General features: G+C 33.3%; 1 protein-coding gene across 6 annotated transcripts in view; it reads left to right on the top strand.

Moving 5' to 3' along the window:
• Positions 1-16,233, top strand: part of HEATR5A (HEAT repeat containing 5A) — an 87,743-nt gene that overhangs the window by 51,051 nt on the left and 20,459 nt on the right. For 4 of the 6 annotated variants that reach the window (XM_032481833.1, XM_032481835.1, XM_032481831.1 and 1 more), the window contains exons 20-27: positions 929-1,088; positions 3,930-4,119; positions 4,997-5,166; positions 7,807-7,833; positions 10,094-10,232; positions 12,534-12,713; positions 14,293-14,532; positions 15,942-16,123. In XM_032481833.1, coding sequence (XP_032337724.1) covers positions 929-1,088; positions 3,930-4,119; positions 4,997-5,166; positions 7,807-7,833; positions 10,094-10,232; positions 12,534-12,713; positions 14,293-14,532; positions 15,942-16,123 — 1,288 coding nt within the window. The remainder of the gene's footprint in view (positions 1-928; positions 1,089-3,929; positions 4,120-4,996; positions 5,167-7,806; positions 7,834-10,093; positions 10,233-12,533; positions 12,714-14,292; positions 14,533-15,941; positions 16,124-16,233) is intronic. The other 2 variants (XM_032481837.1, XM_032481836.1) reach the window with 1 other exon arrangement.

The following is a 16,233-nucleotide window of genomic DNA, read 5'->3' as shown; positions in this document are numbered from 1 at the left end:
GGAGACAAAGTGTTTTTTCATCTCGACCAGCGTTGGAACCATGAGCAGCTTACTTAATCCTCTCAACCAGCTTTCCTCTATTTCAAGCAGAAAGTTATTAATATTGCCTGCCTACTCAGAATGTTGAGGTAAATGAGATAATACATATGAAAATAGTATGAAAACATGGTATAAAACAACCACAAATAAAGTTCATGGTTACGTTAGTTACACATTTGTAGAGCTTATTACTAGCGGTGGTAGTAATGAAGGTGACATTTTGACCTTCTAGTCTGCTAAATATGTGTGTCTTGAATTGGTTATCAGCTCAAAGTCTAGAGTCAGAATATTGACTTGGTTCAAATCCCAGCACTCTGATTTAATAGTTTGCTTTATAAGAGTTACTTTGGCTAAAATGACTAAGTCATTTTGGTTTCCTCATCTGTAAAAAGGAACTGATAATAGCATGAATCTCAAATTATTGGGAGGACTAAAGGACAAAATGTAAAGTGCTTGAATTAGTATATAATGCATAAGGGAACTCCTAATAAATAATAAGTTCTCTTACGGTATTTAATTTTTGGATCAATGTTCTTGAGTTGGAACTCTCTTTATATGAAATTAGAATATTTCAGCAACGAGAGTTTTTCAGTGTAACTCAGTGATAGAGTAATAATAATTCCTGCCATATAAATTCAGTGTGTATATATCTCTGAGAGATGTTGAAATTTTTTATATTTAAATAATGATTAATAATATAAAGACATTTTTATTTAAAATGTTTTTCTTTTCAAGGTATCTTTCATGTTATTTCCTAATATTTTTTATCAGTTAACAGTAAATATGTTTCTGAATTTTGCAACTGTTCATACAGAAAATTTGCCTGATGGTGTACATGCATTGATTTTGTTTCAGTGATTATCATTTATTTTTATTTCTGTAATCACAGGCTGAAATCAGCAAGGGATGCAGTCACCAGAACAGGACATTCATTGGCCTTGGCATCCCTATATAGGTATTTAGGAGGAATAAGTTCTTCTCAGCATTTGAATTCTTGTGTTGGAATCCTTTATACTTTGTCCCAGGACAGCACTTCTCCTGATGTGCAGGTAAGTACCCCTTCCTTGAGGTTCATGATTTGTAGATAATGCAGATTATGTTTTGATTGACTGTTACTAATTTGTGAATAATTCTCCCTCCTTAATAAAATCAAAGCCATTGTTAACCTTGGTAGATATTTAACATTCAAATCTCACTATCTTTACTTCATAATTTTCCTATTGCTCTTGTCCCTTTTTTATTCCTATCTGATAATCCAAATTTTCTAGTATTCTTAGATCCGATTTAACTACCTTCTTACCAACTTCAGCATCCCTAATCCATGGTTAGTTTCCATTCTTTGACTTACCATATTACAAATAGTTTTTTTTAACATCGTCTAGTACTCAGTGTCTAATGTCAAACTTAGTATCATTTTTTGAAAATGGATCTTCCTTCCATCTTAATAATAACATTTAGAATTTTGGAGAGCTTAATGTACCAGGCATTGTATTACAGTCTTCTAAACATAATTACATATTTAATCCTCACAGTAATCTGTAGTGTATATTCCCACTATACAGAAAGAAAACTGAGGCTTACAGAAGCTAAGTAACTTGCTAACTGCAAAAAAAAAACTAATATATCATTGGATCAGGTGAGGAACATAAGTCATGGACTCTAAACCTATGTTTTCAACCACTTTACCATATTATTATACATATTTTACCCATTTCTGTCAAAATCATCATTCTCCTATTAAGAGTACAAACTTATGTATAAAATAAGCTACAAGTATATGTTGTTCAATTTAGGGAATATAGCCAATATTCTGTAATAACTATAAAATGGAGTAAAACCTTTAAAAATTGTGAATCACTACATTGTACATCTGTAACTTATATAATGTTGTTCATCAACTGTACTTCAGTTTTTTAAAAAATCATCATTCTCCTGATTAAATCTTGAATGATTATTACTCTTCCTGCTCTTTTAATATACCCTTATTAAATCTCTGTCCACCTTCCGTGTCCTAATGACTGTAGTGGCTTCCTAACTGGCCACTTTATTTCTAGATTTTTTTCTTTTCAACTCTCCCTATATATGAAGCCAAAAATGTTTTCCTTAAAGATTTTCATCTTGCCTCTTCCCAAATGAAAAGCTGAGGAAACTGCTTGTTGCTTTTTAAGTCAACTTCTCATTCAAGTCCCATCAGCGGACCCAGAAACTTTCTCTGTTATTACCCCAAAGTAATGGCCTTCTAAGATGGTCTATCCACTTTACTCCCACACATGTCATTCTCATATCTGCACTTATATTTTTCCTATTGCCCCACTCCCTTTCTGTTCCTGTCTGATAATCCAGATTTTCTGGTATTCTGAGATCCAGTTTAACCACCTTCTTGTCAAGCTTCAGTATCCCTAGTTCACAGTTAGCTTCCATTCTTTGAATTACTGTATTACTAATAGTTTTTAAACATCATCTAGTACTTGACTAAGTTGATTTATAAGGTGTTCCATGCTTTCATTGTTGTTTTAATACAGTACTTTTTGCTTCTGTTTATTATATTTCTCCTCCTCCCCTTCAAGAAATCAGTTGTGATCACACAGACTTTTATATTGAATACCTTTCTTGTTGATTAAATTGTTCTTTCCGTAGTGTCCAGTGTCATCAGATTGGTCTCTTCTTGATGGCTGCTGTCTCTCACCTAATGGGAGTTCATTTTTGTATCATTTAAAATACTGTAAACTTTCCTTACATATCCGTTGATAAGAGAGGTAAAACTTTCTTAGTTGATTTACTAAAAGGAGGACTTTTTATATTCTCCTTGTTATAGAAAGTCCAAGCATACACAAATGTGGAATGTATGCTGTAGAGAACCTAGTACACCCATCATCCAACCTGAGTGCTTATCAGTGTATGGCTAGTCTTACATTAAATCAGAATTGCCAAACTTATTTTATAAAGGGCCATATAGTAAATTATTTAGGCTTTATATGTCATACAGTCTCTGTCAGCTCCTCAGTTCTGCCACTGTAGCAGGAAAGCAGTCATAAATAATATGTAAACAAGTGAGCATGACTGTGTTTCAATAAAACTTTATTTCTGAAATTAGATGGTAGGCCAGATTTGGCTCAAAGCATTTTGTTTGTTTAATATATAAATATGTATTTACTTATAAAGTATTTATATTTATTTTACAAATATATTTACTTCTATATATTTATAAAAGGGCACCTGTCTGAAGTGTGCATCTCTGTGAATAAAGTATATAAACTGAATACACCATGCAACCAGCACTTAGATCAAGAAACAACATTATCAGTGCCCCGAACGGCTCTCTTTACATTCTCTTCTAGTTTCTACCCGTCCCACCAAGGATAACCACTATCCTAATTTCCAGCTGCATATCTTAGTTTTGCCTGCCTTTATACTTTATATCAGTGAATTCACATGCTATATACTTCTGTATGTCTGGCTGTCTTCAACACTGTGTTCAAGAGATTGTAATTATTCCATGTGGTTGTAGATGCTATTGAATCTTATAAAAAACTTGACATTTTATTCTCTATATAGATTAAACAATAAACAGTTTTCAACAAACTAGATTTAGTTCAAGCTATTAGCTAAAGAATCAGACACTGACTTGGAATTCTTCGTAGCTGAGATATATCTAAATTGCTATTCTAAATTAGGCAGTTGCCTCTCAGGTTTTTTTACTGGATATTTAAAGAGAAGAATTTTCTTAAAATCCCGAAGTTCTCCATTTCTCTCTCCAAGTTAGTAATAGCACACAAATACTTTCCTTTGCTGTTACTTTATCACTTGCTTCAACAAAAGAACAATTCATTGTGTTTTATGTTTCTTAATGCTGCTGTAACATTTTAAATTGTTTTTTTCTATCTTCACAGACCTGGGCACTGCATTCTCTATCATTGATAATTGATTCTGCTGGCCCACTCTATCATACACATGTGGAACCAACCCTTTCTCTTATCATAATGTTGTTGTTAAATGTGCCTCCTACTCATGCTGAAGTTCACCAAAGTCTTGGTCGCTGTTTGAATGCCCTTATTACTGCCTTGGGTCCGGAGCTACAAGGTATGCATAACTGCTTTTGTGATGTTTTATGTAAAAATATACACATAAAAATGAATTCATTTCCTATTATTGACTCAAATACTTCTCAGTAAAGTGAAGTTTAGCAGAATGTTTTTTTCAAATATATGGGCAAAATGTTAAGAACAGTCTTGTGAAGACTTTGACTCCTGGATGATGACATAATAGAAAAAAACATAGAAACTAGGAAATTTAATCTAAGCTTCATCACTGCTCAGTTGGGTGACTTTGGAAAAATCCTTATGTCTCTGGAGCTTTAGTTTCCTTCTCTGTCAAATAAAAAAAAAGTTTAAAAGCCCTTGTGATTGGCACACTTTGTTAAAAATAAATGCCAATCAGTCTGATTTCTCTTACCTTGAAAAGACAAGGAGTATCATATTTAGAAAGAATAGATATGTCCTAAAAATGCTTCCCTTAATTAAAATGACAGATATGAGCTGGAATAGTTCAAAGAACTCTTAACTCTTTTAAGATATAAATGACTAAGTCTAGAAACTCAGTCTGATCTGTTCCAATGCAAAGAATATGATTTTAATATATGAAAGCAACTCCCAGCTAAGATAAGCAGGGTGAAGTTTATTAGAAATTTCTAATTCTACTTTTCATGGAAACTTGGTATAACCTGCAGATAGTCTTGGGTTCTTTCCCTAATGATCTGTGTTGCCATAAACCTTTCAGACTAAGAATAATAGTCTTAAAATCTATCACCTGGATTATCCTGACTATTGTAGAAGAAGTTTACTTCACAGATCCTTAAGTTTAAAACTGGGGAAAAAAAGATTTTTAAGCCCAATAATGTATGTTTGAAGAGTCATGATTTTACAGGCCAATTATTAAGAGCTTTCTCCTTTGATTTTAGGTAACAGTACTTCAGTTTCTACCTTAAGGACTTCCTGTCTGTTGGGTTGTGCGGTGATGCAGGATAACCCAGACTGCCTTGTCCAAGCTCAGGCCATCTCTTGCCTTCAGCAGCTTCATATGTTTGCTCCACGACATGTCAACTTGTCTAGCCTGGTCAGCTGCCTCTGTGTGAGTATAAAATTATAAATGAGTCCTTAGTTTCTTTTATTGGAAACTTAGATTTATTTTAATTATTCTCTAGATTGTGTACAATAGCTATTTTCCCTCAGTTCTAGTCATTTTGCGGTGTGGAGGCAACATCTTAAACCTCTCGTATATTGATTTATTTATCTCCCACTAATGTTGAACTTAATATTTGGCATGTTTATTCATTAATCAGTAAACACATATGGAGTACTAATGTCCCAGGCATTGTATAAATGCTGTAGGACGTGGGAAAACATACGTGGTAATGTCTTTTTTTCCCTTCTTTCTCTATTCCAAGTTTATTACATATTAAGTTATTTTCATCCCAGATCAGCAAATAACATTTTTGCTTAATATTCTAGAAAAATATGCATCAATGTCTGGGTTCTCATAGTATGTCTAATGAATGTAGAAAAGTGGAGGCAGTCAACAAAAAGTTCTGGTGAGGTGGTTCATAATCGTCAGAGGTTTTAAGGTTTACCTTAAGCATCACCAGTTTTTATCTGGACTGAAAAAGTTGAGTTACATTTGGAGTTAAAACTTGACACTGTTGCTTTTCAACTTTTTCTGCCCCTACAATGTTCACAGCACACTCCCTTTGGTAAGGAGACAGTTGAGAATTATTACTTTAGACAGACCTTTCATTTTCAAGCTTAAGACAAAATATGCGGCATTTTAGGCCTTAGAAGAACCTCAGACATCATTAAAATCAGTCTCCTCAATAAAAAGATAAACTACAGACTGAAAAGTGAAATAGTTTGCCCAGAGTGACATATCTAGGTAGTAGTAGCTCTGAATCTAGAGTCCCGATTTCTGAACTCCTTGTGCAGTCTTCATTCCGTTATTTCATACTGACTTTGTTTTTTTGGGGGAGGGGGAAATTAGGTTTGTTTATTTATTTATTTATGTAATGGAGGGTTTGGGGATTGAACCCAGGACCTCGTGCATGCTAGGCATACACTCTTATCACTGAGCTGTACCCTCCCCCCCAATACTGACTTTGTAGTTTTGAATAACTCTTATCTCAGCTCTGCCCCCTCCTAGCTCTGTGGCCTTAGGAACCTCCCATACCCTCCTCCAGGCTCAGCTGTCTTGTTAGTGAAACACATGGATTACACAGGATGTCGCCTGTAAAGGCCCCTGTTCCCAGCACTTAATAACCACTCAGTAAATAGTAATTGTCTTTATTTTCTTTAACATATAAGTTAAACATAGAATTATATTAATCTTTATACTGATTTTCATAATCATAGCTATGTAAGACTCTTTAAGAGAGAATGTGACTAACTTTTCTGACAGAAACTTTGATTCCAGTCTGGGTTAAACATGCATTAGAGAAAAGAGCACTTACTGGAAAAGAACTTTATCAATGACTTTTCCCTGGGAAAATTGCTCTTTATATTGCCAAACCATTGCCAAAACCAATAATTGAAAAAAATCCACCTCTTTGAAATTGATCTAGCTTTCTACTCTCCATTTAAATATAACCCTGCCATTTTTCCTTCTTGAATCATAGTAGAAATTTTCTGTTAGTAGCCTTTCAAAATTTCCTCTTTAACTGATGCATGAATTCATTTATCAAGTAAAGTTTATTGAGAAATAAAGAGTAAGAGTAATAATTCATCCTGAATTAGATCTGATCAAATTTGTTACTTTTTTCTTTTCCCTGAGAAAGGTTACATATAAAGAAATTTCTCAGATTTTTCTTTTAGGTACATTCAGAGCAACTGAGAAAGTCAGAAGTAACAGTTACAAATCTTATTCATGTTACTCATAATAATTAAGCTGTAAAATGTTTCTTTCCTATACAGAAATTATATTCAGAAATTGCTAAAACTATATAGTGTCTTAATTTTGTGTCTTAATATTTTGGTTAGTAAAGCTTTTATTCTAAATTTATTAGGTTGGATTAATTATATTTTAGAATATTCCCTATAGTAAGGAAATTGCTTTTGCTTTCCTATTAACAACTTTATGATCAGGTTTTATTTTCTCCATAGAATTTAATTATTTAACATGAAGTATTTTCATATTAATTGAAACTCCCTGAATATTCAGAATACATTTCATCATTAGGAAAGAATCTTACTGTAAAGGGTTTTCTTCTGACTGCGTGTTGTTTAACTTCCATTCTGAACTGGCCTTAGCTGCACTAGCAATTCTGACTACTCTCAGTTTTAAAACTTGGCTTCTAAAAGTAAAAAATCTATAATTAACTTGTGATGAGGTAAACCGTTAACTTTGTCCCTTGCTGGACACCTGTTCCTATGAGTGTGATCCACATCACTCTTCCCACACTCGTGTCTGCTTGATCTGGTTTTGTTACTGAGGCTTAGTGAGAGATTCCAAAGGAAAACCTTATTACTCAAATGTGCATTTTGAAATTATTGTATATTTTGTATCTCTATATCTTGAGTTGATTGTTTCTAGTATCTTAGCTCAACTCATTTTAAGTTGCAAAATGAAGTATATATGTCATATTTTTAAAGCTGAAGCTAGGCTAATATGAATGATAGCTCTATCAACATTTATATTTTAATGCTTAGCTGACTGTTGTCAAAGTCATCCTAGTACTTATCTTTTGGTTTTGTCATGACTGGTCTGTCATTTGTTTTTGTGCAGGAGATCTTGTTGGATAATTCTGTGTTGGTAGGTCCCTGACCCTTGATTCCTAACTTTTTTTGAGGTTTGCAGTGCTGTTTCTTTGTGTTGTTTTTTTTGGTTGTAGACATTCTTGTTTTCCTCTGCATCTCTTTGTTTAAGCTAACCATTAATGCAAAGTCTAGTGTGTGTAGCATGTTACATGGTGTTTATTTAATACCAATGTAAACAAATCCTCCCTAACCTTCTCCAGCTGGTGCACTCACTCCTTGCACTAAATTTTGCATCATTTTGATTTAATATGTTCATTTCAGAAAGGAATTGTAATTATAATTTGATTTAATTTCTGTATTTTGCCTGCTTGGTTTGTCCGCCTTCATCCACTCTATTCCTCTTCCCAATATAAATGCTGGAGAATGACATGGAGATATTAAGCATCCTGTTTTGCTTTGTGTGACAGCCTTCAGTATTTTTTTCTACCACACAAGTAAAGAGTACTTTTGAGCATGCTTTTTCTGAAAGATTGTTTGACCAGCCTGAATAAATGCTTCACCTGCCTTGTATTATATGCTTGTAAAACTCCAGTTAAAATAACTAGTAGATTCATTAACTGTTCTTTAAAATTGCCTTGTAGAGTGCTTTTTTGGTTACTGTTGTTAAATATAGTCATAATCGTGGGCATGATTAAAGTTAATCTTTTTACATTTTAACTTCTTTGTTATCCTGTGTACTAGTTTCTAACAGCATAAATCTTAAACATGACTAGGCTGACAAGACTTTGAGACTTTGTGAATGGCATTCCTCTCTTCCCACTTTTGAGTTCATGATATGGCTTGAGAGTTTAAGAGCACGTATTTGTAAAGCAGTTCTCATCCATGTTTCACTGATGATATATTCACAAACTTTTTGTCTCTTAGCTTCTGATAAAATTAAGGATTTAGCTCACTTTGTATGTATCTTCTATATCAAAAATCAGCTGCCACTGCCTACTCATTTCCTCAGAATTTTTCCTCTGCTCATTTCAACAAACTCACGACTTCAGTCCTATTTTTCCCACATAAATCATAGATCCCAAATAGATCTAGAGCACTTGTGAGAATTAAGCCATTACTTCTCAAATTTTGCTTGGAAAATCACTACTATGAGACACATATTTATTGTCACAAACCACACCAAACTGGTCTTTATTTTCATAGTTAGAACAAAATAAATTTCAGAATCTCTAGGCTTTATTTTACTTATGAAATGACTGTGTAAGGATTTGTATCCAGAAACCTTTGACTTGTTTTAATTGCTCATTTAAGGTATACCAATCATCATTTACTGTAGGTAGACACAACCTGTTGAGATTTACAGTGTTTAAATACTTATAAGTAAAAAGACTATGTATTGAGTCTGTCATTATGAGCAGAAATATTCTATACCTAGAAGATATTTACATGCCTATGTACATATATGGATATCCATATAAAAGTAGATATACATAAATAAAATTTGCTATCTATAATATTTGTCCCCAGAGAGCATTTTTGGTGAATATGTTTTCTGAGTAAAACTCTTTCTGCCTTTATTTGAAAATGTGTTTACTTACTGTGTATGGCATCTGAATACACCACTACTGATACAGGCTGCATTAACAATAACTAACATTTATTGAGTGCTTACTATTTGCCAGGTACTATACTAAGCACTTTTGCATGTTTCTCTGTGTTGACTTCACAACAGCCCTGTGAGATGGAGGTAGTGTTATCTCCATATAACAAATGAGGAAACTAAGGCACAGAGAGGTTAAATAACTTGCCCAAGGTCACACAGCTAGTAAGTCATGAATCTGGAACTCAAACTGAGACAGTTTGATCCCAGAGCCTCCATTTTGACTAGTAAACTATAGTGCTTATATGGATTTATATAAATTTCTACTTCGAGATTCATAAAACATTATATTTGTTGCATGAGCACAAATATATAAGCTGCAAGTAAATTCTTTCTCAATTGTATCTCTTTTGTCTCTCAAAACTATTTTACTCATACAAATTTTGTGTCTTCTAACACTGTCAAGAGGCTTTTGCTTGGATTTGTTTATGGATATTGCATAATCAAGTATATGTATTACTCCTTAAGCTATTTCTAAGTTATATAATACAAAATATGTGCTAGGATAATTGAAGAAGTTTCTGTGTATTTAATAAATTGTGACCAGCCCAATAATGGGCGGATGGAATCAGGAAGGGTCCAGTGAATATCTGTTAGATTTGGTGAATGCCACCAAGAATGTCAGCTCTTTCATTTCCAAAATGGTATTTTTCAGGTGAATCTTTGCAGTCCCTATTTGTTACTGAGACGAGCAGTACTGGCTTGTTTACGTCAGCTTGTTCAGAGAGAAGCAGCTGAAGTTTCAGAACACGCTGTTATGCTTGTTAAGGATAGCAGAGAAGAGTTGACTCCAGGTAACTCTTTTTATCTGTATTATCTCCAGCCAAACGATTGTTTTAATCTTAAATCTTTTGTATAAACATGAGTTTTTAAAACGAAATTTAAAAGTTAATATCTGATGCCTTAAACCTGCTACAAGTGATAGTAGTAGTAACAGTTAGTAACAGTTATTACCATTCTAGCCAGTGAAGTTACTGGTTTAGAGTAATGGTTCTCAAATGTAGGCCCCTCCTTGCCCAGCAACATCCATCTCAGCTGGGAACTTGTTAGAAATGCAAATAATTGGGCCCTATCCCAGATCTGCTAATCCAGAAATCTGGGAGTAGAGCCTGGCCATCTGTTACTTATGTTTCTACAATCCCTGAGTTAATGTGTATTGAAGTTTGAGAGCCATTGGTTTAGAATGAATTTTTTCACAGTAATCAATTGAAATTGGATTGAGTCCTGAGGTCATTTATCATATGTGCCTTCCTTCCCCCACCCCCAAATCTCATTTAATAAAATTTCTCATAGATGAGTGTGCTTCAGGTTAAAGGGTTTTTGTACACCTTCTGCATTTTAGAGCTCAATAAAAGGATTTCTTAGCCAGTAAGATTTGTTTTAAGTATATCCCTTCATTTTAAAATTATGTGAGTAACACAAATACGCATTTAAATTCAAACAGCCTACAAAAACAGTAAGGATCATATCTTACACTTTAAAAGTGTGTAGTTTCCAAAGTGCTTTATCGCTCTTTTAGAAGGTCTCAGACTTCACAAAGCTTTCCAATATCTAAAGCTCTCGGATCCATGATGTGTTTTACTATCATGCTGTACTCTTTAAATTACAGTTTTATTATTATATTAAAATCTTTGCTCTGACTTGAGTTTATCAGCATTGCTGAATTGGTATAGTAATCATTAAATAAGTTGCAGAAATTGTTTGAAAACTATTCTGTGATCATCTCCCTTAACCAGAGAAGTGTTAATCTTCTAACCATGTTTGGTAGTCTCCCCAAAGTGAGCTTTAACTTACATTTACTGCTGAAATTATCTGATTGTTGCTTTAGGCTTTTATTATGTAAATATACTGGTACATAATTGCTGAATTAGCTGTATGAGTAAAGTTATAGTAAAGAACTCATATAATTCCTTTTTAAATTTTTGTAATTTTTCAAGCCCATGGAAAAGTTGAACTGTGCAATAAACACACAGATTCTCCTACTTGGTATCTTTAGGACACTCATCTTACCTCTCTCTTGATATACACACACAGACCTTTTGCCAAACCATCTGAAAGCAGGTTGCAGACGTCATGATGGTTCACCCCTAAATGCTTGTTTGCATTTTTCAAGAAAGACATTCTCCTTACGTGACCACACATTATTTCCACACCTAATCAAATCAGCATTAATTTGGTAGCTTCATGAAACGTGCGGTCCTCACACAAATTTCCCATTTTCCAGAAAATGTCCTTTATGACTCCTTCCTATCCTTCTCACCCCCACCTAAATTTAGGATCCAGTCATGACTCACACATTACATTGGGCTCTTCTGACTTTTAGACTCCTAATCAGAAACATCCCTACCGCCTACTTCTGATCTGTAAAAGATAATTCCTCTTTGAAACAGTCTAATGGTAGCATAATCTTTAGAAACTAAATTCTTTCATAAATGCCAAAGGAGTTAAGTCTTCAAAGGAAAATGTATTTGTTCTTTGGACATTTCCAGAATTAGAGGAAATAGATGGCTAGGTCGAGGCTTATATTTCTTCTGTGAAATGATGTATTACTTTTCAGTGGGAATATTGTGTAGTAATTTATACTAATTTAATAGTGTATTTTAGTTGTAGTAATTGAACACTGCTCTCCATACAATAGTTGTTGTTTTCTGTCTGAGTTTTACTCTCATGTTAATAAATTTAAGGCATTTATACCAGCATAAGGAAAGCTTAATTATGATTATTTTCTTGAATTAACTTTAAAGAGAAGAGAAAATAATCATACCAAGAAATATTGTATAAATTTTTTGTAAGTATTGAATGGTAATTTGGTTAAAATGTTTACTTAATGTAAGGAAAACATACTAGTTACTCTTAATAAAGATTTGCCTTTCAATGATATTGTATAAAAAATAACTGTGCAATTATTATTATTATGTTATAGAATAATACTGTAACTGTGAACTAAAATAGACCTCAGGTTGAGGTGCAGTATTTGGACTAGTTCTTTAGAATATATTTACATGTAATATTTTAATAACTACTGAATGTATGTGCTTCTCATATGGCAGTTTTGTTTTCTGTATTACTTAGATCATTGATTTTCTTCTTGTCAGATGCTAACATCAGAGAAGTGGGCCTTGAAGGGGCATTATTGACCTTGCTTGACAAAGAGACAGATCAGAGATTATGCCATGATATCAAAGAGACTTTAAATCATATGCTCACATCTATGGCAGTGGATAAACTCTCCTTTTGGTTAAAGCTTTGTAAAGATGTACTGGCTGCATCAGCTGGTAAGTACTGATGATTACCAGCTGAAATGATAAAACTGAACATAAAAGCCATATGTAACATTGTTTGCCAGTGGCAAGTCATCAGTCTTGTCTGAATATTTGGATCATAATTGCTTGTTACTTTCTTTAAATGAAGTTTCTAGTGCTAGTGTTTAACACTTAAAGCTTACTTTTTTTCCTCTTACGATTTCTACTATGACTTTCCTATATAAAAAAATAAACAAAAAGTTATACTATAAAAGGGATGGCCTAACTTACAGTAGCCTCATCATTTATTTTCATACATATAAGAAATATTTGAGGGATTACTTCAAATAAACTTAATAGAAAGCTCACCAAAAGTAGCGACATTTTAAGCAAACCAGTTTCTCCACTCTTAATAATGTTCATTTCAAGTAGTGATAGAAAATAGTGTTATTTTCTTAATGCCTTAGCTAGTAAAAGATAATTATTAGTGAGAAAGTGTTTTAGAGTCTTTAAAATTTATATCCTTGGAGTAAGAGAGAAAATAAATGAGGAAGAAAGAACATAGAAACCAGTTCTGTTCCAGGTACTGTACATATTTTATCTTTACCTGAGTAGGCAGTATTATTCTATCTTATACAAGAGAAAAGACTTGGAAAGTTTAAGTAATTTTCCCAAAGACACACACATATGGATTCGAACCTTAGTCCGCATGACTTTTAAAATCTAACTTTTTATTGTACTTCAGTAGCTCTCAACTCAGTTACTTAAGCCTGACAATTTAATGTAGCTCTGGTCTCTGAGTTACATGAAAGGAAGAAGGCTACCATCAAAGTCCTGGCATTATTTTTTACACTCTTCTCTGTCTACCTCGATTCTTGTTGGTACTTTTCTTTCCCAGTGATGTATACCTGCTCTTTCAACCATTATGCTCTGTATGTTTTCCTTTAATGTTCCTCTTCTGTCCCCACTAAGAACTTACAAGGACTTTAAAAGAAAAAGGGCTTTGCCATAATTTTATTTGGGACATACAAGATAATTTAAGGAAAACAAATTGGTTTGTTTTATAGCATTAGTTCCATTTTAAATCAAGTTTAACAGTTAATAAATTAACAGAGTCTGATATCAAGAGGAAATAATTCACTACTTAGAGACTCTGACCATCAGGACAATTTGAGACTGTAATTACAGCAATGGGTCTATCTTAGAAAAATATTTGTAGACATTTTCAGTGGGTTTAGAAACTTTCTTAAATTCATTCAATGCCCCAGTGTTAAAACAACATCTCTAGTACAATCCACCACACTCCCTACTAGGGAATTTTGAGCTTCCTTAAGTATATCCATCTACATAGAGAGGATTGATAGTTTTTCTAGTATTGTGTTCAGTTTTTCACTTTGAATTTAAAACTTTGTCATTTGGACCTAAAACAGCTCTTATACCATTTCTTTAGGTACCACTGTTATCAGTAATTATTAGACATGATTATCTTACATTGTTAAAAGGTGTGTGATTGATCAGCAGTAATTCTACTCTGAATTTGAAGTCATTTATGTTCCTACATAAACATATCTTCCAACTGATTGTAATTATGTGTATTCTCCCTTGATTAAAGATTTTACAACTGTAACTTGTGTGGATACAATGCAAGAAGAGGAAGGAGATAAAGGGGATGATGCTTCTGTTCTGACCACCAAAAATGATGGCAGACTTCATCCTTTTACCAATCCCCGATGGGCAACACGAGTCTTTGCTGCTGAATGTGTCTGTAGGATAATTAACCAGTGTGAGAATGCACACAGCGCACATTTTGACATTGCTTTAGCACAAGAAATGAGAAAAAGGGATTCAAGAAGTAAGTGGCATAATAATGAAAAGACCAAATGGTATACATAGAAATGCTGTCTGCCTATAGTATATTTTTAATGTTGATATACATTTTTAATGATTAACCTTCTTAAACTGGCATTCACTTTTGTTTAGTGGACATATGTGATGTATTAAGTTTATAGAGAATAGTCATGTTCTTGAAAAGTGGTATGTGTGTTAGCTAGTTCCCATAATTTATTTTACTAATTTTATTTTCTGAATTGTTACCTAAAGCAGTTTTGCTTATAGATTATTTTGGTTTTACGGATATTGCTTGGAAGCCTATCTCAGTGTAAAGTAAACCTACTTGTAAGAACCATTTTGACCTTTTTTTGTTCAGTTGTTGTTGTTTTTTTAACCTGAAGTTGTGTGGGTTTATAGTTTGATGTCTGATTTTTTTAATTCACTTAAGCACATATGTTCAAAGACAGAATGCTCATATCTAAGTGCCTTGGAAATATTCTTTACCTAACAAAAGAGTCATAAAGCAAAATACTGTTATTGCCAGTCTGAAAGTATGAATTAGGTATTTCTGTTCTGATGATTGTTCAAGCAGGCACTTATTGAGTCTCTTATTTGTGATGAGCACTGTATTGATAGGCATAAAATTAGTATATTATAGATGCTTACTGATTCCTGTCCTCCCAATTAAAATTGTAATTGGCACTTAACTAAGATGAATTGGTTTCTTCATTGTGACCTATAACTAGTATACTTCTTTGAATTAGTCTCAAATATTTTTTAGATAAAGGTTAGTTGCACCTATAAACATTTTATTGTTGAAACAATGTTAAATGATTGTCTATGTCTCTCCCCAGTAGAATTACACCAAAGAATATGTTGTAGGGATGAAAGGAATTCTCATTTATAAACTTGATAGGTAGAAATATTTTTTATGCTCCCATCATTTGTATGTGTGGAAAGACATGCAAAAATAAGATAATGTAGTCCATATAAAAAGCCTTGTAAAACTTTTTTTTTAAGATACACTAAGTCTTTTAGCTTCAACTCGACGTGAAGATGGTGATTACATTACCGCCTAATTCATCAAACCCCAAGATCTCCTAAGTACCCTCTAATGTGCTTTTATCAGAAAGTCCAAACAAAATTTTTATTGAAGGTACCTTTAGCACTCTTTTAAAGGATGCTAATTCTGACACTGGTTTTTGAATAGCTGTATAGTTATTTGCTTTGGGATAGTTTTTTGTGTATGAGTATTTGCAGTGGTGCAGTAAATCCAGCTTGATTTAACAAACAGTAAAACTGTAAATCAAAGCAAAAGTACTTAAAAGAAAGTCTAGGTTATGAAATTAAAAGGAGGAAAAATGATCACTTAACAAATCTTAGTTTCAGCATATTCTTTTTCTTAGTAATACATATTTTTTAATCTTCTAGATGACTTTTTGGTGCTACATCTTGCTGACTTAATTCGCATGGCTTTTATGGCTGCCACAGACCACAGTGACCAGCTCCGTCTTTCTGGCCTTGAAACACTGTTAGTTGTTATTCGGCGATTTGCAACTATTCCAGAACCAGAGTTTCCAGGTCATGTGATTCTGGAACAGTATCAAGCCAATGTAAGCACTTTCTGTTAGAGAATTTTATTATTAAACACCCAGATAAAAAGTCTGTGACACTAATTGGCATGTCACCTCTTAATACATTAATGAGTGTGTATCTCTTGCTA

The sequence above is a fragment of the Camelus ferus genome, chromosome 6 (genome assembly GCF_009834535.1).
Source record: "Camelus ferus isolate YT-003-E chromosome 6, BCGSAC_Cfer_1.0, whole genome shotgun sequence".
Lineage (NCBI taxonomy): Eukaryota > Metazoa > Chordata > Mammalia > Artiodactyla > Camelidae > Camelus > Camelus ferus.
The sequence above is the reverse complement of the archived record's forward strand: the minus strand, read 5'-3'. Positions and strand labels throughout refer to the sequence as shown.